General features: G+C 36.7%; 1 protein-coding gene across 1 annotated transcript; it reads right to left on the minus strand.

Moving 5' to 3' along the window:
• Positions 1 to 3,822: 3,822 nt before the first annotated feature.
• Positions 3,823 to 4,557, minus strand: LOC130653921 (uncharacterized). Its single transcript, XM_057456414.1, has one exon. The coding sequence runs from the start codon at positions 4,555 to 4,557 to the stop codon at positions 3,823 to 3,825; it is 735 nt and encodes a 244-aa protein (XP_057312397.1).
• Positions 4,558 to 22,402: the final 17,845 nt, after the last annotated feature.

The following is a 22,402-nucleotide window of genomic DNA, read 5'->3' on the forward strand; positions in this document are numbered from 1 at the left end:
GCGATGCAACCTGGTAATATCAGAAACATAACGCTAAATACATGTTGGTACGAATATGTGACGCAGCCGTTGAAGCTCAAACGCACTGATACCGTTAGAAAGTCAATGAAATAAAGTTTTTGAAACTGTCTCCATTTCCTTAGCGCACGATAACGGCTAAGATTTGCCCCACAATACAAAATGACTCATTTATCTAAATTTCTAAATGAAGCGCTACCGCAGCGGCCAGTGTAACCGTTGAATTCCAACAATCATGTCAAAATGTGAAGAATGTTATTTCTTGGAGTCCAATTGTCTCATTTCTCACATTCATAAGTTCAAAGTCCAAAATCAGTTCAACTAAGTCCCTCGGTCAATTGTTTCACTGTTAAAAGCCATGCAACCTGGTAATATCAGAAACATATCACTAAATACACGTTGGTACGAATATGTGACGAAGCCGTTGTAACTCAAACGCACTGATACTGTTAGAAAGTCAATGAAATAAAGTTTTTGAAACTGTCTCCATTTCTTCAGCGCGCGCCAACGGCTAAGATTTGTCCCACGATACAAAAGGACTCATTTATCTAAATTTCTAAATGAAGCGCTACCGCAGCGACCAGTGTAACCGTTGAATTCCAGCAATCATGTCAAAATGTGAAGAATGTTATTTCTTGGAGTCCAATTGTCTCATTTATCACATTCATAAGTTCAAAGTCCATAATCAGTTCAACTAAGTCCCTCGGTCAATTGTTTCACAGTTAAAAGCCATGCAACCTGGTAATATCTGAAACACATCACTAAATACACGTTGGTACGAATATGTGACGAAGCCGTTGTAACTCAAACGTACTGATGCCGTTAGAAAGTCAATGAAATATAGTTGTTGAAACTGTCTCCATTTCCTCAGCGCGCGCCAACGGCTAAGATTGGTCCCACAGTACAAAATGACTTATTTATCTTCATTTTTAAATAAAGCGCTACCACAGCGCCCAGTGTAATCGTTGAGTTCAATCAATCATGTAAAATTAAGAAGAATGTTATTTCTTGGAGTCCAATTGGCTTATTTATCACATTTTTAATCTCAATGTCCAAAATCAGTTCAATTAAGTCCCACAGTCAATCGTTTCACTGTTAAAAGCGATGCAACCTGGTAATATCAGAAACATAAACCTAAATACATGTTGGTACGAATATATGACGCAGCCGTTGTAACTCAAACGAACTGATACCGTTAGAAAGTCAATGAAATAAAGTTTTTGAAACTGTCTCCATTTCCTCAGCGCACAATAACGGCTAAGATTTGTCCCACAATACAAAATGACTCATTTATCTAAATTTCTAAATGAAGCGCTACCGCAGCGGCCAGTGTAACCGTTGAATTCCAGCAATCATGTCAAAATGTGAAGAATGTTATTTCTTGGAGTCCAATTGTCTCATTTATCACATTCATAAGTTCAAAGTCCAAAATCAGTTCAACTAAGTCCCTCGGTCAATTGTTTCACTGTTAAAAGCCATGCAACCTGGTAATATCTGAAACAAATCACTAAATACACGTTGGTACGAATATGTGACGCAGCCGTTGTAACTCAAACGTACTGATACCGTTAGAAAGTCAATGAAATATAGTTGTTAAAACTGTCTCCATTTCCTCAGCGCGCGCCAACGGCTAAGATTGGTCCCACAGTACAAAATGACTTATTTATCTTCATTTTTAAATAAAGCGCTACCACAGCGCCCAGTGTAATCGTTGAGTTCAATCAATCTTGTATAATTAAGAAGAATGTTATTTCTTGGAGTCCAATTCCCCGTTCCCTCTATACGGCTAATTCGCAATGCATTATGGTAGTTGTATTCTACAGTTTTCCCTCCCAGAAGCGAGAGTTTGTAAATAAATAACAGCATTCTTTTTATTGTGGCGATAATAACAAAAAGCCGTTATTGTTTGTGATAATTTTCAAATCTCCTCAAGAAAATCATTATCTCCCTTATCCAAAACCCGTGTTATTGATGTAAACATTTAAATATTGTTAGTTAGTGAGGTTTTAGGAGTGAAAGAAGTCGAAATGGAAGTAATAAATAAGGATACAGATTTAGATATAATTTTAAGCTCTACAGATCTTGGGCCTAGCTTTTCTCAAAGCTCTTGTGTGGTACCAAGACCTGTTTTTAAAGAATTAACAAATGCCGAGAGGGACGAAGAAGTGGAGGAAAGAACACACGAAGATATAAGTCAATGGTCAACTGATCTTGCAGCTATGCCTTCGATCACCCAGGAGAAAATTCACCAATATTTAGTTCTTGGAAATAGCTGTGATAGCAAGCCGAAGGGTGCTACAAAGCATAAAATTCTTGGATACCAACTATTCAAGGAGAGCTACGTGAAGAAAGTGAGAGTTAAAAGTAATGTTATGGCTGAAAAATTAACTTTTCTTGTGAAATGTTTTGTAGCTGCTTCCATGAAAAGAGAAAAATATTCTGTTTATGTCCACCTGTGTCAAAGAAGTGGTGATATTTTGTATGCGAAATGTTTATGTAAAGCTGGAGCAGGAGGATGCTGTAAGCATGTCGCAGCAGTTCTATTTCAATTGGTTGAATACAAACAGTTGGACTTAAAAATTGTCCCTGATGACAAGACATGCACAGATTTGTTACAAAAATGGCATGTACCTGGAGAAAGTGCAAATTCTGCACCAATAAAATTTTCTGCAATGGCATTCGAGAAAGCAGACCTTACGAAAGACACAAATGAAAGTCGCAAAAGACCGTTGGTCACAGGAAATAGAAAATTTTGTTCTACACCACTGTTTGCACATGAGCCCTCAACCGAAAAAGTCAAAAAATTAGCGACAGACTTATTTGAAATAGGGCAAGGAACTTCAATGGCATATTTATTACAAGGAAATGACTATAAACCATCATCATTTTATGACACATCTATAAAAGAATTTAATTTTGAACAGACAAACAGTGAAACAGTTGAATTACGTCCGACAGTTAATTTATTTTTGCAGGCTCTTGACTTTGAACCAGAAATAGCAGAGTTATCAGATGAGCAAAAGTCATTTGTAAACAATTTCATTCATGTCAATGCCGAACAAGTTCGAGACATAGAAAAATCCACATGTAGTCAGTATAAATGTGATATGTGGTACACAGAAAGAAAGAAACGCATAACATCATCCAATTTTGGATCTATTATAAATAGAAGAAAAAATATACATCCAAAAAGCATATTACAAAAATGTCTAAATAAAAATAAAAACTTTACATCAGAGGCCTGCAAATGGGGCTTAGAAAATGAAGTTAATGCTCTAAACTGGTATCAAACCGAGAAAAATATTGAAGTCGAAAAATGTGGTTTCGTTATTAATCCAAAATGGCCGTGGTTAGGTGCAAGTCCTGATGGCGCAACAACTTTGAATGGGAATGCTCGATTGATTGAGGTGAAGTGCCCATATTCAAAAAAGGATTGCTCTATTTCTGACGCATGCAAAGATAAAAATTTTTTTTTACAAATATCGAATGGCAAGCCAAAACTCAAAGAAAGACATAATTATTTTCACCAATGTCAAGGTGTGATGGCAGTAACACAAGTCAATGAAATTGATTTTATTGTTTATACAAAAGTTGACCGACATGTGGAAACAATAGTTTTTCAAAAGGAAAAATGGAACAGAATTACTTTGCCTGAGCTAACACACTTTTATTTCACTTTCATGCACAGCAACATTACAGAACAACAGTGTGAGTAAATAAAATTGTTTCCTCACAATATTGTTTTGTCTTTATATTTCATGATCTAGTATATATATATATATAGTGTACGAAAGTTTATAATTTTTAGTCATTCGTATTTACATCTGGTACCAACTGTGGTAAAAAATTAACTAAATAACAACAAATAACCCATATCTTATTGAGTTCAGCAGCCATTGATAGTTTGAAAACTGTTTGTAAAATTCGGTAATTTTTTATACGTTCGATTGCTCGTTCGACATGTACACGTACAGATGCTATTCTTCTAGTTTCGTTTTCCTCTAATAAACTTAGCTGAGGTTTTCCATCTAAAAATGGTGGAATATTTAATGTTACTCCATCAGGTAAATCTTCCTCGAGCTCAAATCCTCTATCAGCCATCACAGAATCCCCAGGCTCTAGCAAATATATATATATACCACTATCTTTTGTTATTCGTTTATCCGAAAAGCGTCCACCATACAAATCAGAGACAAATGTCACTGATCCATCAGGAGCTATTCCGACTAATCCTTTTGCTGTATTATGGTGTTTGTAATTTGAAAAGGTACTGGACTGTGTGCGATATGACGTAGGCATTTCCACAAATACTTCTGTACAATCTAATATGACACGGGTATTTGGGTAACTTTTTTGAAAACATTTCGGCATTCTATTTTGTACTGTTTCTTTTGAAGCCCATATTGGAAGCATACGGAATTGTGAATGTAAAAAATCTGTCCATGTAATCAATATTCTGCTTATGTGACTTGTCGACATATTAAATCGAACAGCCATATCTTCTAACAAAAGTCCACATCGAATTCGAACCAGTATCATAAAGAATTCTTCTTCTGCGCTCAATGATCGTGATCGGCCTCGTTTTGTAGAGTTTATATTTTTTGTATTTTCAGTGTTAGTATTTGAACCCCAATATATTAGTTTATTTGCAGCTGGTTGTAAATATTCTAAAACTGCTTTGAATAATTTATAAGATTCGAATCCGGTATAAAACTTAAAGTGTGCTTCATTGTGTTTAAACCGGTCAATTGAAAATGCTATGTCACTTATAGTGGCTTGTTGTTTTTCAATAGTTTGATCAAGTTCCTTTTCATGAATTCTCATACAACTAATTTCGGCTCTCAATTTTTCCAACTCTTGTTTTAACTCTTCCTCCACAGATAATTCTGCAGCAATGTCATTTGTCGTAGCCCTCACAGGAGAAAATAGTTGCAATTTACAGTTTGTACTGTTGAGAGTTTTTCTTGGTTTGCTAGCTGTTGGTTTGATAGTTTTTGGACTATTGTGGGAACATTGTTCATATATGTCTTCTTTCCACCAGTGAAATGAACAGAGCAAACTCTATGCGATGTAGAAGGTACAAAATCCTTTCTACTGATCATAAAAAGCCATTTCTTTCGAAGCTCTGAGTCTTTAGGAATGACATAAAAAGATAAGTCTGGATTCTTCTTTGAGTTGTTTTGACAGAGAGGTACACAGCAAGTTATCCCTCCTCCTTTACTTTTAGCTTGCAATAAAAAGCTTGAACTTGATGAAAAGTTTGAGCCAATGCTTGCAGGAGAGCCCAAGTTTTGAAAAAAACTGTTGTCTTGATTAGAATTTTGTATATCGCTTTGGTTTTGAGTAGAATTAAGGATGAAGTGTACTTGTTCGGCCATTTTTGTTACTACGAATGGTTTGTTTACGTTTTCGCGGAATACAACTACCATAATGCATTGCGAATTAGCCGTATAGAGGGAACGGGGAATTGGCTCATTTATCACATTTATAATCTCAAAGTCCAAAATCAGTTAAATTAAGTCCCACAGTCAATCGTTTCACTGTTAAAAGCGATGCAACCTGGTAATATCAGAAACATAACGCAAAATACATGTTGGTACGAATGTGTGACGCAGCCGTTGTAACTTAAACGCACTGATACCGTTAGAAAGTCAATGAAATAAAGTTTTTGAAACTGTCTCCATTTCCTCAGCGCACGATAACGGCTAAGATTTGTCCCACAATACAAAATGACTCATTTATCTACATTTTCTAATAAAGCGCTCTCACAGCGCACAGTGTAATTGTTGAGGACAAACAATCATGTCAAATTAAGAAGAATGTTCTTTCTTAGGGTCCAATTGTTTCAATTATCACATTCATAAGTTCAAAGTCCAAAATCAGTTCAATTAAGTCCCACAGTCAATTTGTTCACTGTTTTAAGCCATGCAACTTGGTAATGTCTGAAACATATCGCTAAACACATGTTGGTACGAATATGTGACGCGACCGTTGTACTTCAAGTGGACGAATACCGTTAGAAACTCAATGAATTGTAGTTTTTGAAACTCTCTCTATATCTTCAGCGCGAGCTAACCGCTAGGATTGGTCCCACAGTAAAAGAGGACTGATTTATCTACATTTTTAAATAAAGCGCTATCACAGCGCCCAGTGAAATCGTTGAGTCCAAGCAATCATGCCAAATTAAGAAGAATGTTATTTCTTGGAGTCCATTTGTCTCATTTATCACATTTATAGGTTCAAAGTCTAAAATCAGTTCAATTAAGTCCCACAGTCAATTGTTTCACTGTTAAAAGCCATGCAACCTGGTAATAAATGAAGTATATCGCTAAATACATGTTGGTACGAATACGTGACGCAACCGTTGTAACTCAAACGGAGTGATACCGTTACAAATTCAATAAATTTTAGTTTTTGAAAATGTCTCTATTTCTTCAGCGCGAGCTAACGGCTAGGATTTGTCCCACAGTAAAAAATGACTTACTTATCTACATTTTTTAATAAAGCGCTATCACAGCGCCCAGTGTAATCGTTGAGTTCAAGCAATCATGTCAAATTAGGAAGAATGTTATTTCTTGGAGTCCAATTATCTCATTTATCACATTTATAAGTTCAAAGTCCAAAATCAGTTCAATTAAGTCCCACAGTCAATCGCTTCACTGTTAAAAGCGATGCAACCTGGTAATATCAGAAACATAAACCTAACTACATGTTGGTAGGAATATGTGACGCAGCCGTTGTAACTCAAACGCACTAATACCGTTATAAAGTCAATGAAATAAAGTTTTTGAAACTGTCTCCATTTCCTCAGCGTTCGCTAACGGCTAAGATTTGTCCCACAATACAAAATGACTTATTTATCTAAATTTCTAAATGAAGTGCTACGGCAGCGACCAGAGTAACCGCTGAATTCCAGCAATCATGTCAAAATGTGAAGAATGTTATTTCTTGGAGTCCAATTGTCTCATTTATCACATTCATAAGTTCAAAGTCCAAAATCAGTCCAACTAAGTCCCTCGGTCAATTGTTTCACACTTAAGAGCCATGCAACCTGGTAATATCTGAAACATATCACTAAATACACATGGTACGAATATGTGACGCAACCGTTGTAATTCAAACGCACTGATACCGTTAAAAAGTCAATGAAATAAGTTTTTTGAAACTGTCTCCATTTCCTCTGCGCGCGCCAACGGCTAAGATTGGTCCCCCAGTACAAAATGACTTATTTATTTACATTTTTTAATAAAGCGCTCTCACAGCGCCCAGTGTAATCGTTGAGGACAAACAATCATGTCAAATTAAGAAGAATGTTATTTCTTGGAGTCCAATTGTCTCATTTATCACATTCACAAGTTCAAATTCCAAAATCAGTTCAACTAAGTCCCTCGGTCAATTGTTTCACTGTTAAGAGCCATGCAACCTGGTAATATCTGAATCATATCACTAAATACACGTTGGTACGAATATGTGACGCAACCGTTGTAACTCAAACGCACTGATACCGTTAGAAAGTCAATGAAATAAGTTTTTTGAAACTGTCTCCATTTCCTCAGGGCGCGCCAACGGCTAAGATTTGTCCCACAATACAAAATGACTCATTTATCTAAATTTCTAAATGAAGCGCTACCGCAGCGGCCAGTGTAACCGTTGAATTCCAGCAATCATGTCAAAATGTGAAGAATGTTATTTCTTGGAGTCCAATTGTCTCATTTATCACATTTATAAGTTCAAAGTCCAAAATCAGTTCAACTAAGTCCCTCGGTCAATTGTTTCACTGTTAAAAGCCATGCAACCTGGTAATATCTGAAACAAATCACTAAATACACGTTGGTACGAATATGTGACGCAGCCGTTGTAACTCAAACGTACTGATACCGTTAGAAAGTCAATGAAATATAGTTGTTAAAACTGTCTCCATTTCCTCAGCGCGCGCCAATGGCTAAGATTGGTCCCACAGTACAAAATGACTTATTTATCTTCATTTTTAAATAAAGCGCTACCACAGCGCCCAGTGTAATCGTTGAGTTTAATCAATCTTGTATAATTAAGAAGAATGTTATTTCTTGGAGTCCAATTGGCTCATTTATCACATTTATAATCTCAAAGTCCAAAATCAGTTAAATTAAGTCCCACAGTCAATCGTTTCACTGTTAAAAGCGATGCAACCTGGTAATATCAGAAACATAACACAAAATACATGTTGGTACGAATGTGTGACGCAGCCGTTGTAACTCAAACGCACTGATACCGTTAGAAAGTCAATGAAATAAAGTTTTTGAAACTGTCTCCATTTCCTCAGCGCACGATAACGGCTAAGATTTGTCCCACAATACAAAATGACTCATTTATCTACATTTTCTAATAAAGCGCTCTCACAGCGCACAGTGTAATTGTTGAGGACAAACAATCATGTCAAATTAAGAAGAATGTTCTTTCTTAGAGTCCAATTGTTTCAATTATCACATTCATAAGTTCAAAGTCCAAAATCAGTTCAATTAAGTCCCACAGTCAATTGGTTCACTGTTTTAAGCCATGCAACTTGGTAATGTCTGAAACATATCGCTAAACACATGTTGGTACGAATATGTGACGCGACCGTTGTACTTCAAGTGGACGAATACCGTTAGAAACTCAATGAATTGTAGTTTTTGAAACTCTCTCTATATCTTCAGCGCGAGCTAACGGCTAGGATTGGTCCCACAGTAAAAGATGACTGATTTATCTACATTTTTTAATAAAGCGCTATCACAGCGCCCAGTGAAATCGTTGAGTCCAAGCAATCATGCCAAATTAAGAAGAATGTTATTTCTTGGAGTCCATTTGTCTCATTTATCACATTTATAGGTTCAAAGTCTAAAATCAGTTCAATTAAGTCCCACAGTCAATTGTTTCACTGTTAAAAGCCATGCAACCTGGTAATAATTGAAGTATATCGCTAAATACATGTTGGTACGAATACGTGACGCAACCGTTGTAACTCAAACGGAGTGATACCGTTACAAATTCAATAAAATTTAGTTTTTGAAAATGTCTCTATTTCTTCAGCGCGAGCTAACGGCTAGGATTTGTCCCACAGTAAAAAATGACTTACTTATCTACATTTTTTAATAAAGCGCTATCACAGCGCCCAGTGTAATCGTTGAGTTCAAGCAATCATGTCAAATTAGGAAGAATGTTATTTCTTGGAGTCCAATTCTCTCATTTATCACATTTATAAGTTCAAAGTCCAAAATCAGTTCAATTAAGTCCCACAGTCAATTGGTTCACTGTTATAAGCCATGCAACTTGGTAATGTCTGAAACATATCGCTAAACACGTGTTGGTACGAAAATGTGACGCAACCGTTGTGCCTCAAGCGGACTGATACCGTTAGAAACTTAATGAAATATAGTTTTTGAAACTGTCGCTATTTCTTCAGCTCGCGCTAACGGCTAGGATTGGTCCCACAGTATAAAATGACCTACTTATCTAAACTTTTAAATGAAGCGATACCGCAGCGCCCAGTGTAACCGCTGAATTCCAGCAATCATGGCAAAATAAGAAGAATGTTATTTCTTGGCGTCCAATTGGCTTATTTATCACATTTATAATGTCAAAGTCCAAAATCAGTTCAATTAAGTCCCACAGTCAATCGCTTCACTGTTAAAAGCGATGCAACCTGGTAATATCAGAAACATAAACCTAACTACATGTTGGTACGAATATGTGACGCAGCCGTTGTAACTCAAACGCACTAATACCGTTATAATGTCAATGAAATAAAGTTTTTGAAACTGTCTCCATTTCCTCAGCGTTCGCTAACGGCTAAGATTTGTCCCACAATACAAAATGACTTATTTATCTAAATTTCTAAATGAAGCGCTACGGCAGCGACCAGAGTAACCGCTGAATTCCAGCAATCATGTCAAAATGTGAAGAATGTTATTTCTTGGAGTCCAATTGTCTCATTTATCACATTCATAAGTTCAAAGTCCAAAATCAGTCCAACTAAGTCCCTCGGTCAATTGTTTCACACTTAAGAGCCATGCAACCTGGTAATATCTGAAACATATCACTAAATACACATGGTACGAATATGTGACGCAACCGTTGTAATTCAAACGCACTGATACCGTTAAAAAGTCAATGAAATAAGTTTTTTGAAACTGTCTCCATTTCCTCTGCGCGCGCCAACGGCTAAGATTGGTCCCCCAGTACAAAATGACTTATTTATTTACATTTTTTAATAAAGCGCTCTCACAGCGCCCAGTGTAATCGTTGAGGACAAACAATCATGTCAAATTAAGAAGAATGTTATTTCTTGGAGTCCAATTGTCTCATTTATCACATTCATAAGTTTAAATTCTAAAATCAGTTCAACTAAGTCCCTCGGTCAATTGTTTCACTGTTAAGAGCCATGCAACCTGGTAATATCTGAATCATATCACTAAATACACGTTGGTACGAATATGTGACGCAACCGTTGTGACTCAAACGGACTGATAGCGTTAGAAATTCAATGAAATATAGTTTTTGAAACTGTCGCTATTTCTTCAGCGCGCTAACGGCTAGGATTGGTCCCACAGTATAAAATGATTTATTTAACTAGATTTTTTAATAAAGTGCTACCACAGCGCCCAGTGGTAATGCTCTGTTCCAGCAATCATTTCAAATTCGGAAGAACGTTTCTTCTTGGAGTACAGTTGTCTTATTGTTCATATTTCTAGGGTCAAAGTCCAAAATCATTTCAATTAAGTCCCACAGTCATTCGTTTCATTGTTAAAAGCGATGCAACCTAGTAGAGTCAGAAAAATAACGCCAATTACATGTTGGTACGAATAAGTGACGCGACCGTTGTACTTTAAGCGGACGGATACCGTTAGAAACTCAATGAAATGTAGTTTTTAAAACTGTCTCTATATCTTCAGCGCGTGCTAACGGCTAGGATTGCTCCCACAGTAAAAAATGACTTATTTATCTAAATTTTTAAATGAAGCGCTACCACAGCGCCCAGTGTAATCGCTGAGTTCCAGCAACCATGTCAGATTAAGAAGAATGTTATTTCTTGGAGTCCAATAGCCTCATTTATCACATTTATAAGTTCAAAGTCAAAAATCAGTTCAACTAAGTCCCACATTCAATTGGTTCACTGTTAAAAGCCATGCAACTTGGTAATGTCTGAAACATATCGCTAGACACATGTTGGTACGAATATGTGACGCGATCGTTGTACTTTAAGCGGACGGATACCGTTAGAAACTCAATGAAATGTAGTTTTTGAAACTGTCTCTATATCTTCAGCGCGTAGTAACGGCTAGGATTGATCCCCCAGTAAAAAATGACTTATTTATCTAAATTTTTAAATGAAGCGCTACCACAGCGCCCAGTGTAATCGCTGAGTTCCAGCAACCATGTTAGGTTAAGAAGAATGTTATTTCTTGGAGTCCAATTGCCTCATTTATCACATTTATAAGTTCAAAGTCAAAAATCAGCTCAATTAAGTCCCACAGTCAATCGTTTTTGACGTAGTTTTTGAAACTGTCTCTACTTCTTCAGAGCCACTAACGGCAAGGATTGCTCCCACAGCAAAAAATGACTTATTTATCTAAATTTTTAAATGAAGAGCTACCACAGCGCCCAGTGTAATCGCTGAGCTCCAGAAACCATGTCAGATTAAGAAGAATGTTATTTCTTGGAGTCCAATTGCCTCATTTATCACATTTATAAGTTCAAAGTCCAAAATCCGTTCAATTAAGTCCCACAGTTAATCGTTGCACTGTTCAAAGCGATAAAACCTAGTAATATCAGAAACATATCGCTAAATACATGTTGGTACGAATATGTGACGCAACCGTTGTAATTCAAACGCACTGATACCGTTAAAAAGTCAATGAAATAAGTTTTTTGAAACTGTCTCCATTTCCTCTGCGCGCGCCAACGGCTAAGATTGGTCCCCCAGTACAAAATGACTTATTTATCTACATTTTTTAATAAAGCGCTCTCACAGCGCCCAGTGTAATTGTTGAGGACAAACAATCATGTCAAATTAAGAAGAATGTTATTTCTTGGAGTCCAATTGTCTCATTTATCACATTCATAAGTTCAAAGTCAAAATCAGTTCAACTAAGTCCCTCGGTCAATTGTTTCACTGTTAAGAGCCATGCAACCTGGTAATATCTGAATCATATCACTAAATACACGTTGGTACGAATATGTGACGCAACCGTTGTAACTCAAACGCAATGATACCGTTAGAAAGTCAATGAAATAAGTTTTTTGAAACTGTCTCCATTTCCTCTGCGCGCGCCAACGGCTAAGATTGCTCCCACAGCAAAAAATGACTTATTTATCTAAATTTTTAAATGAAGAGCTACCACAGCGCCCAGTGTAATCGCTGAGCTCCAGCAACCATGTCAGATTAAGAAGAATGTTATTTCTTGGAGTCCAATTGCCTCATTTATCACATTTATAAGTTCAAAGTCCAAAATCCGTTTAATTAAGTCCCACAGTTAATCGTTGCACTGTTCAAAGCGATAAAACCTAGTAATATCAGAAACATATCGCTAAATACATGTTGGTACGAATATGTGACGCAACTGTGTAACTCAAACAGAGTTATACCGTTACAAATTCAATGAAATTTAGCTTTTGAAAATGTCTCTATTTCTTCAGCGCGAGCTAACGGCTAGGATTGGTCCCACAGTAAAAAATGATTTATCTACAATTTTAAATAAGGCGCTATCACAGCGCCCAGTGTAATCGTTGAGTTCAAGCAATTATGTCAAATTAAGAAGAGTGTTATTTCTTGGAGTCCAATTGTCTCATTTATCACATTTATAAGTTCAAAGTCCAAGATCAGTTCAATTAAGTCCCACAGTCAATTGGTTCACTGTTAAAAGCCATGCAACTTGGTAATGTCTGAAACATATCGCTAAACACATGTTGGTACGAACATGTGACGCGGCCGTTGTGCTTTAAGCGGACGGATACCGTTAGAAACTCAATGAAGTGTAGTTTTTGAAACTGTCTCTATATCTTCAGCGCGTTCTAACGGCTAGGATTGCTCCCACAGTAAAAATTGATTTACTTATCTAAATTTTTTAATGAAGCGCTACCACAGCGCCCAGTGTAATCGCTGAGTTCCAGCAACCATGTCAGATTAAGAAGAATGTTATTTCTTGGAGTTCAATTGTCTCATTTATCACATTTATAAGTTCAAAGTCCAAAATCAGTTCAATTAAGTCCCACAGTCAATTCGTTCACTGTTAAAAGCCATGCAACTTGGTAATATCTGAAACATATCGCTAAAGCCATGTTGGAACGAATATGTGGCGCGACCGATGAACTTCAAGCCGACGGAAACCGTTAGAAACTCAATAAAATGTAGTTTTTGAAACTGTATCTATATCTTCAGCGCGAGCTAACGGCTAGGATTGGTCCCACAGTAAAAGATGACTGATTTATCTACATTTTTTAATAAAACGCTATCACAGCGCCCAGTGTAATTGTTGAGTCCAAGCAATCATGCCAAATTAAGAAGAATGTTATTTCTTGGAGTCCAATTGCCTCATTTATCACATTTGTAAGTTCAAAGTCAAAAATCAGTTCAATTAAGTCCAACATCCAATTGGTTCACTGTTAAAAGCCATGCAACTTGGTAATGTCTGAAACATATCGCTAAACACATATTTGTACGAATATGTGACGCGATCGTTGTACTTTAAGCGGACGGATACCGTTAGCAACTCAATGAAATGTAGTTTTTGAAACTGTCTCTATATCTTCAGCGCGTGCTAACGGCTAGGATTGCTCCCACAGTAAAAAATGACTGATTTATCTAAATTTTTAAATGAAGCGCTACCACAGCGCCCAGTGTAATCGCTGAGTTCCAGCAACCATGTCAGATTAAGAAGAATGTTATTTCTTGGAGTCCAATTGCCTCATTTATCACATTTATAAGTTCAAAGTCCAAAATCCGTTTAATTAAGTCCCACAGTTAATCGTTGCACTGTTCAAAGCGATAAAACCTAGTAATATCAGAAACATATCGCTAAATACATGTTGGTACGAATATGTGACGCAACTGTGTAACTCAAACAGAGTTATACCGTTACAAATTCAATGAAATTTAGTTTTAGAAAACGTCTCTATTTCTTCAGCGCGAGCTAACGGCTAGGATTGGTCCCACAGTAAAAAATGACTTATTTATCTAAATTTCTTATAAAAGGGCTATCATAGCGCCCAGTGTAACTGTTGAGTTCAAGCAATCATTTCAAATTAAGAAGAATGTTATTTCTTGGTGTTCTATTGTCTCATTTATCACATTTATAAGTTCAAAGTCCAAAATCAGTTCAATTAAGTCCCACAGTCAATTCGTTCACTCTTAAAAGCCATGCAACTTTGTAATATCTGAAACATATCGCTAAACTCATGTTGGAACGAATATGTGACGCGACCGATGAACTTCAAGCCGACGGAAACCGTTAGAAACTCAATAAAATGTAGTTTTTGAAACTGTATCTATATCTTCAGCGCGAGCTAACGGCTAGGATTGGTCCCACAGTAAAAGATGACTGATTTATCTACATTTTTTAATAAAACGCTATCACAGTGCCCAGTGTAATTGTTGAGTCCAAGCAATCATGCCACATTAAGAAGAATGTTATTTCTTGGAGTCCAATTGTCTCATTTATCACATTTATAAGTTCAAAGCCCAAAATCAGATCAATTAAGTCCCACAGTCAATTGTTTCACTGTTAAAAGCCATGCAACTTGGTAATTTCTGAAACAGATCGCTAAACACGTGTTGGTACGAAAATGTGAGGCAACCGTTGTGCCTCAAGCGGATTGATAGCGTTAGAAACTTAATGAAATATAGTTTTTGAAACTGTCGCTATTTCTTCAGCTCGCGCTAACGGCTAGGATTGGTCCCACAGTATAAAATGACCTACTTATTTAAACTTTTAAATGAAGCGATACCGCAGCGCCCAGTGTAACCGCTGAATTCCAGCAATCATGGCAAAATAAGAAGAATGTTATTTCTTGGCGATCAATTGCCTCATTTATCACATTTATAAGTTCAAAGTCCAAAATCCGTTCAATTAAGTCCCACAGTTAATCGTTGCACTGTTCAAAGCGATAAAACCTAGTAATATCAGAAACATATCGCTAAATACATGTTGGTACGAATATGTGACGCAACTGTGTAACTCAAACAGAGTTATACCGTTACAAATTCAATGAAAGTTAGTTTTTGAAACTGCCTCTATATCTTCAGCGCGTTCTAACGGCTAGGATTGCTCCCACAGTAAAAAATGATTTACTGATCTAAATTTTTAAATGAAGCGCTACCACAGCGCCTAGTGTAATCGCTGAGTTCCAGCAACTATGTCAGATTAAGAAGAATGTTATTTCTTGGAGTCCAATTGCCTGATTTATCACATTTATAAGTTCAAAGTCAAAAATCAGCTCAAACAAGTCCCACAGTCAATCGTTTTTGAAGTAGTTTTTGAAACTGTCTCTACTTCTTCAGAGCGACTAACGGCAAGCATTGCTCCCACAGTAAAAAATGACTTATTTATCTAAATTTTTAAATGAAGCGCTACCACAGCGCCCAGTGTAATCGCAGAGTTCCAGCAACCATGTCAGATTAAGAAGAATGTTATTTCTTGGAGTCCAATTGCCTCTTTTATCACATTTATAAGTTCAAAGTCCAAAATCCGTTTAATTAAGTCTCACAGTTAATCGTTGCACTGTTCAAAGCGATAAAACCTAGTAATATCTTTAACATATCGCTAAATACATGTTGGTACGAATATGTGACGCAACTGTGTAACTCAAACAGAGTTATACCGTTACAAATTCAATGAAATTTAGTTTTAGAAAACGTCTCTATTTCTTCAGCGCGAGCTAACGGCTAGGATTGGTCCCACAGTAAAAAATGACTTATTTATCTAAATTTCTTAATAAAGGGCTATCATAGCGCCCAGTGTAACTGTTGAGTTCAAGCAATCATGTCAAATTAAGAAGAATGTTATTTCTTGGTGTTCAATTGTCTCATTTATCACATTTATAAGTTCAAAGTCCAAAATCAGTTCAATTAAGTCCCACAGTCAATTCGTTCACTGTTAAAAGCCATGCAACTTGGTAATATCTGAAACATATCGCTAAACTCATGTTGGAACGAATATGTGACGCGACCGATGAACTTCAAGCGGACGGAAACCGTTAGAAACTCAATAAAATGTAGTTTTTGAAACTGTATCTATATCTTCAGCGCAAGCTAACGGCTAGGATTGGTCCCACAGTAAAAGATGACTGATTTATCTACATTTTTTAATAAAACGCTATCACAGCGCCCAGTGCAATCGTTGAGGACAAGCAATCATGTCAAATTAAGAAGAATGTTATTTCTTGGAGTCCCATTGTTTCATTTATCACATTTATATGTTCAATGTCCAAAACCAGTTCAACTAAGTACCACAGTCAATCGTTTCACTGTTAAAAGCGATGCAACCTGGTAACATCAGAAACATAAGGCTAAATACATGTTGGTATGAATATGTGACGCAGCCGTTGTAACTCAAACGCACTGATACCGTTATAAAGTCAATGAAATAAAGTTTTTGAAATTGTCTCCATTTCCTCAGCGCTCGCTAACGGCTAAGATTTGTCCCACAATACAAAATGACTTATTTATCTAAATTTCTAAATGAAGCGCTACCGCAGCGACCAGAGTAACCGCTGAATTCCAGCAATCATGTCAAATTAAGAAGAATGTTATTTCTTGGAGTCCCATTGTTTCATTTATCACATTTATATGTTCAATGTCCAAAACCAGTTCAACTAAGTACCACAGTCAATCGTTTCACTGTTAAAAGCGATGCAACCTGGTAACATCAGAAACATAAGGCTAAATACATGTTGGTATGAATATGTGACGCAGCCGTTGTAACTCAAACGCACTGATACCGTTATAAAGTCAATGAAATAAAGTTTTTGAAATTGTCTCCATTTCCTCAGCGCTCGCTAACGGCTAAGATTTGTCCCACAATACAAAATGACTTATTTATCTAAATTTCTAAATGAAGCGCTACCGCAGCGACCAGAGTAACCGCTGAATTCCAGCAATCATGTCAAATTAAGAAGAATGTTATTTCTTGGAGTTCAATTGCCTCATTTATCACATTTATAAGTTCAAAGTCCAAAATCCGTTCAATTAAGTCCCACAGTTAATCGTTGCACTGTTCAAAGCGATAAAACCTAGTAATATCAGAAACATATCGCTAAATACATGTTGGTACGAATATGTGACGCAACCGTTGTAATTCAAACGCACTGATACCGTTAAAAAGTCAATGAAATAAGTTTTTTGAAACTGTCTCCATTTCCTCTGCGCGCGCCAACGGCTAAGATTGGTCCCCCAGTACAAAATGACTTATTTATCTACATTTTTTAATAAAGCGCTCTCACAGCGCCCAGTGTAATTGTTGAGGACAAACAATCATGTCAAATTAAGAAGAATGTTATTTCTTGGAGTCCAATTGTCTCATTTATCACATTCATAAGTTCAAAGTCAAAATCAGTTCAACTAAGTCCCTCGGTCAATTGTTTCACTGTTAAGAGCCATGCAACCTGGTAATATCTGAGTCATATCACTAAATACACGTTGGTACGAATATGTGACGCAACCGTTGTAACTCAAACGCAATGATACCGTTAGAAAGTCAATGAAATAAGTTTTTTGAAACTGTCTCCATTTCCTCTGCGCGCGCCAACGGCTAAGATTGCTCCCACAGCAAAAAATGACTTATTTATCTAAATTTTTAAATGAAGAGCTACCACAGCGCCCAGTGTAATCGCTGAGCTCCAGCAACCATGTCAGATTAAGAAGAATGTTATTTCTTGGAGTCCAATTGCCTCATTTATCACATTTATAAGTTCAAAGTCCAAAATCCGTTTAATTAAGTCCCACAGTTAATCGTTGCACTGTTCAAAGCGATAAAACCTAGTAATATCAGAAACATATCGCTAAATACATGTTGGTACGAATATGTGACGCAACTGTGTAACTCAAACAGAGTTATACCGTTACAAATTCAATGAAATTTAGCTTTTGAAAATGTCTCTATTTCTTCAGCGCGAGCTAACGGCTAGGATTGGTCCCACAGTAAAAAATGATTTATCTACAATTTTAAATAAGGCGCTATCACAGCGCCCAGTGTAATCGTTGAGTTCAAGCAATTATGTCAAATTAAGAAGAGTGTTTTTTCTTGGAGTCCAATTGTCTCATTTATCACATTTATAAATTCAAAGTCCAAGATCAGTTCAATTAAGTCCCACAGTCAATTGGTTCACTGTTAAAAGCCATGCAACTTGGTAATGTCTGAAACATATCGCTAAACATATGTTGGTACGAACATGTGACGCGGCCGTTGTACTTTAAGCGGACGGATACCGTTAGAAACTCAATGAAGTGTAGTTTTTGAAACTGTCTCTATATCTTCAGCGCGTTCTAACGGCTAGGATTGCTCCCACAGTAAAAATTGATTTACTTATCTAAATTTTTTAATGAAGCGCTACCACAGCGCCCAGTGTAATCGCTGAGTTCCAGCAACCATGTCAGATTAAGAAGAATGTTATTTCTTGGAGTTCAATTGTCTCATTTATCACATTTATAAGTTCAAAGTCCAAAATCAGTTCAATTAAGTCCCACAGTCAATTCGTTCACTGTTAAAAGCCATGCAACTTGGTAATATCTGAAACATATCGCTAAACTCATGTTGGAACGAATATGTGACGCGACCGATGAACTTCAAGCCGACGGAAACCGTTAGAAACTCAATAAAATGTAGTTTTTGAAACTGTATCTATATCTTCAGCGCGAGCTAACGGCTAGGATTGGTCCCACAGTAAAAGATGACTGATTTATCTACATTTTTTAATAAAACGCTATCACAGCGCCCAGTGTAATTGTTGAGTCCAAGCAATCATGCCAAATTAAGAAGAATGTTATTTCTTGGAGTCCAATTGCCTCATTTATCACATTTGTAAGTTCAAAGTCAAAAATCAGTTCAATTAAGTCCAACATCCAATTGGTTCACTGTTAAAAGCCATGCAACTTGGTAATGTCTGAAACATATCGCTAAACACATGTTTGTACGAATATGTGACGCGATCGTTGTACTTTAAGCGGACGGATACCGTTAGCAACTCAATGAAATGTAGTTTTTGAAACTGTCTCTATATCTTCAGCGCTTGCTAACGGCTAGGATTGCTCCCACAGTAAAAAATGACTGATTTATCTAAATTTTTAAATGAAGCGCTACCACAGCGCCCAGTGTAATCGCTGAGTTCCAGCAACCATGTCAGATTAAGAAGAATGTTATTTCTTGGAGTCCAATTGCCTCATTTATCACATTTATAAGTTCAAAGTCCAAAATCCGTTTAATTAAGTCCCACAGTTAATCGTTGCACTGTTCAAAGCGATAAAACCTAGTAATATCAGAAACATATCGCTAAATACATGTTGGTACGAATATGTGACGCAACTGTGTAACTCAAACAGAGTTATACCGTTACAAATTCAATGAAAGTTAGTTTTTGAAACTGCCTCTATATCTTCAGCGCGTTCTAACGGCTAGGATTGCTCCCACAGTAAAAAATGATTTACTGATCTAAATTTTTAAATGAAGCGCTACCACAGCGCCTAGTGTAATCGCTGAGTTCCAGCAACTATGTCAGATTAAGAAGAATGTTATTTCTTGGAGTCCAATTGCCTGATTTATCACATTTATAAGTTCAAAGTCAAAAATCAGCTCAAACAAGTCCCACAGTCAATCGTTTTTGAAGTAGTTTTTGAAACTGTCTCTACTTCTTCAGAGCGACTAACGGCAAGCATTGGTCCCACAGTAAAAAATGACTTATTTATCTAAATTTCTTAATAAAGGGCTATCATAGCGCCCAGTGTAACTGTTGAGTTCAAGCAATCATGTCAAATTAAGAAGAATGTTATTTCTTGGTGTTCAATTGTCTCATTTATCACATTTATAAGTTCAAAGTCCAAAATCAGTTCAATTAAGTCCCACAGTCAATTCGTTCACTGTTAAAAGCCATGCAACTTGGTAATATCTGAAACATATCGCTAAACTCATGTTGGAACGAATATGTGACGCGACCGATGAACTTCAAGCGGACGGAAACCGTTAGAAACTCAATAAAATGTAGTTTTTGAAACTGTATCTATATCTTCAGCGCGAGCTAACGGCTAGGATTGGTCCCACAGTAAAAGATGACTGATTTATCTACATTTTTTAATAAAACGCTATCACAGCGCCCAGTGTAATTGTTGAGCCCAAGCAATCATGTCAAATTAAGAAGAATCTTTTTTCTTGGAGTCCAATTGTCTCATTTATCACATTCATAAGTTCAAAGTCCAAGATCAGTTCAATTAAGTCCCACAGTCAATCGTTTCATTGTTAAAAGCGATGCAACCTGGTAATATCAGAAACATATCGCTAAATCCACGTTGGTACGAATATGTGACGCAACCGTTGTGACTCAAACGGACTGATTGCGGTAGAAACTCAATGAAATATAGTTTTTGAAACTGTCGCTATTTCTTCAGCGCGCTAACGGCTAGGATTGGTCCCACAGTATAAAATGATTTATTTATCTAGATTTTTTAATAAAGCGCTACCACAGCGCCCAGTGGTAATGCTCTGTTCCAGCAATCATTTCAAATTCAGAAGAACGTTTCTTCTTGGAGTACAGTTGTCTTATTGTTCATATTTCTAGGGTCAAAGTCCAAAATCATTTCAATTAAGTCCCACAGTCATTCGTTTCATTGTTAAAAGCGATGCAACCTAGTAGAGTCAGAAAAATAACGCCAATTACATGTTGGTACGAATAAGTGACGCGACCGTTGTACTTTAAGCGGACGGATACCGTTAGAAACTCAATGAAATGTAGTTTTTAAAACTGTCTCTATATCTTCAGCGCGTGCTAACGGCTAGGATTGCTCCCACAGCAAAAAATGACTTATTTATCTAAATTTTTAAATGAATCGCTACCACAGCGCCCAGTGTAATCGCTGAGTTCCAGCAACCATGTCAGATTAAGAAGAATGTTATTTCTTGGAGTCCAATAGCCTCATTTATCACATTTATAAGTTCAAAGTCCAAAATCCGTTCAATTAAGTCCCACAGTTAATCGTTGCACTGTCCAAAGCGATAAAACCTAGTAATATCAGAAACATATCGCTAAATACATGTTGGTACGAATATGTGACGCAACTGCGTAACTCAAACAGAGTTATACCGTTACAAATTCAATGAAATATAGTTTTTGAAACTGTCGCTATTTCTTCAGCTCCCGCTAAAGGCTAGGATTGGTCCCACAGTACAAAATGATTTATTTATCTACATTTTTTAATAAAGCGCTCTCACAGCGCCCAGTGTAATCGGTGAGGACAAGCAATCATGTCAAATTAAGAAGAATGTTATTTCTTGGAGTCCCATTGTTTCATTTATCACATTCATAAGTTCAAAGTCCAAAATCAGTCCAACTAAGTCCCTCTGTCAATTGTTGCACTGTTAAGAGCCATGCAACCTGGTAATATCTGAAACATATCACTAAATACACGTTGGTACGAATATGTGACGCAACCGTTGTAATTCAAACGCACTGATACCGTTAAAAAGTCAATGAAATAAGTTTTTTGAAACTGTCTCCATTTCCTCTGCGCGCGCCAACGGCTAAGATTGGTCCCCCAGTACAAAATGACTTATTTATCTACATTTTTTAATAAAGCGCTCTCACAGCGCCCAGTGTAATCGTTGAGGACAAACAATCATGTCAAATTAAGAAGAATGTTATTTCTTGGAGTCCAATTGTCTCATTTATCACATTCATAAGTTCAAAGTCCAAAATCAGTTCAACTAAGTCCCTCGGTCAATTGTTTCACTGTTAAGAGCCATGCAACCTGGTAATATCTGAATCATATCACTAAATACACGTTGGTACGAATATGTGACGCAACCGTTGTAACTCAAATGTACTGATACCGTTAGAAAGTCAATGAATTAAGTTTTTTGAAACTGTCTCCATTTCCTCTGCGCGCGCCAACGGCTAAGATTGGTCCCCCAGTACAAAATGACTTATTTATCTACATTTTTTAATAAAGCGCTCTCACAGCGCCCAGTGTAATCGTTAAGGACAAACAATCATGTCAAATTAAGAAGAATGTTATTTCTTGGAGTCCAATTGTTTCATTTATCACATTTATAAGTTCAAAGTCCAAAGTCAGTCCAACTAAGTCCCTCTGTCAATTGTTTCACTGTTAAGAGCCATGCAACCTGGTAATATCTGAATCATATCACTAAATACACGTTGGTACGAATAT

Source organism: Hydractinia symbiolongicarpus, chromosome 8 (assembly GCF_029227915.1).
Source record: "Hydractinia symbiolongicarpus strain clone_291-10 chromosome 8, HSymV2.1, whole genome shotgun sequence".
NCBI classification, from domain to species: Eukaryota; Metazoa; Cnidaria; class Hydrozoa; order Anthoathecata; family Hydractiniidae; genus Hydractinia; species Hydractinia symbiolongicarpus.

Bases quoted from the DNA above. Each gene is read 5' to 3' on its own strand.
- LOC130653921 (XM_057456414.1), bottom strand. From the start codon at position 4,557: ATGATACTGGTTCGAATTCGATGTGGACTTTTGTTAGAAGATATGGCT.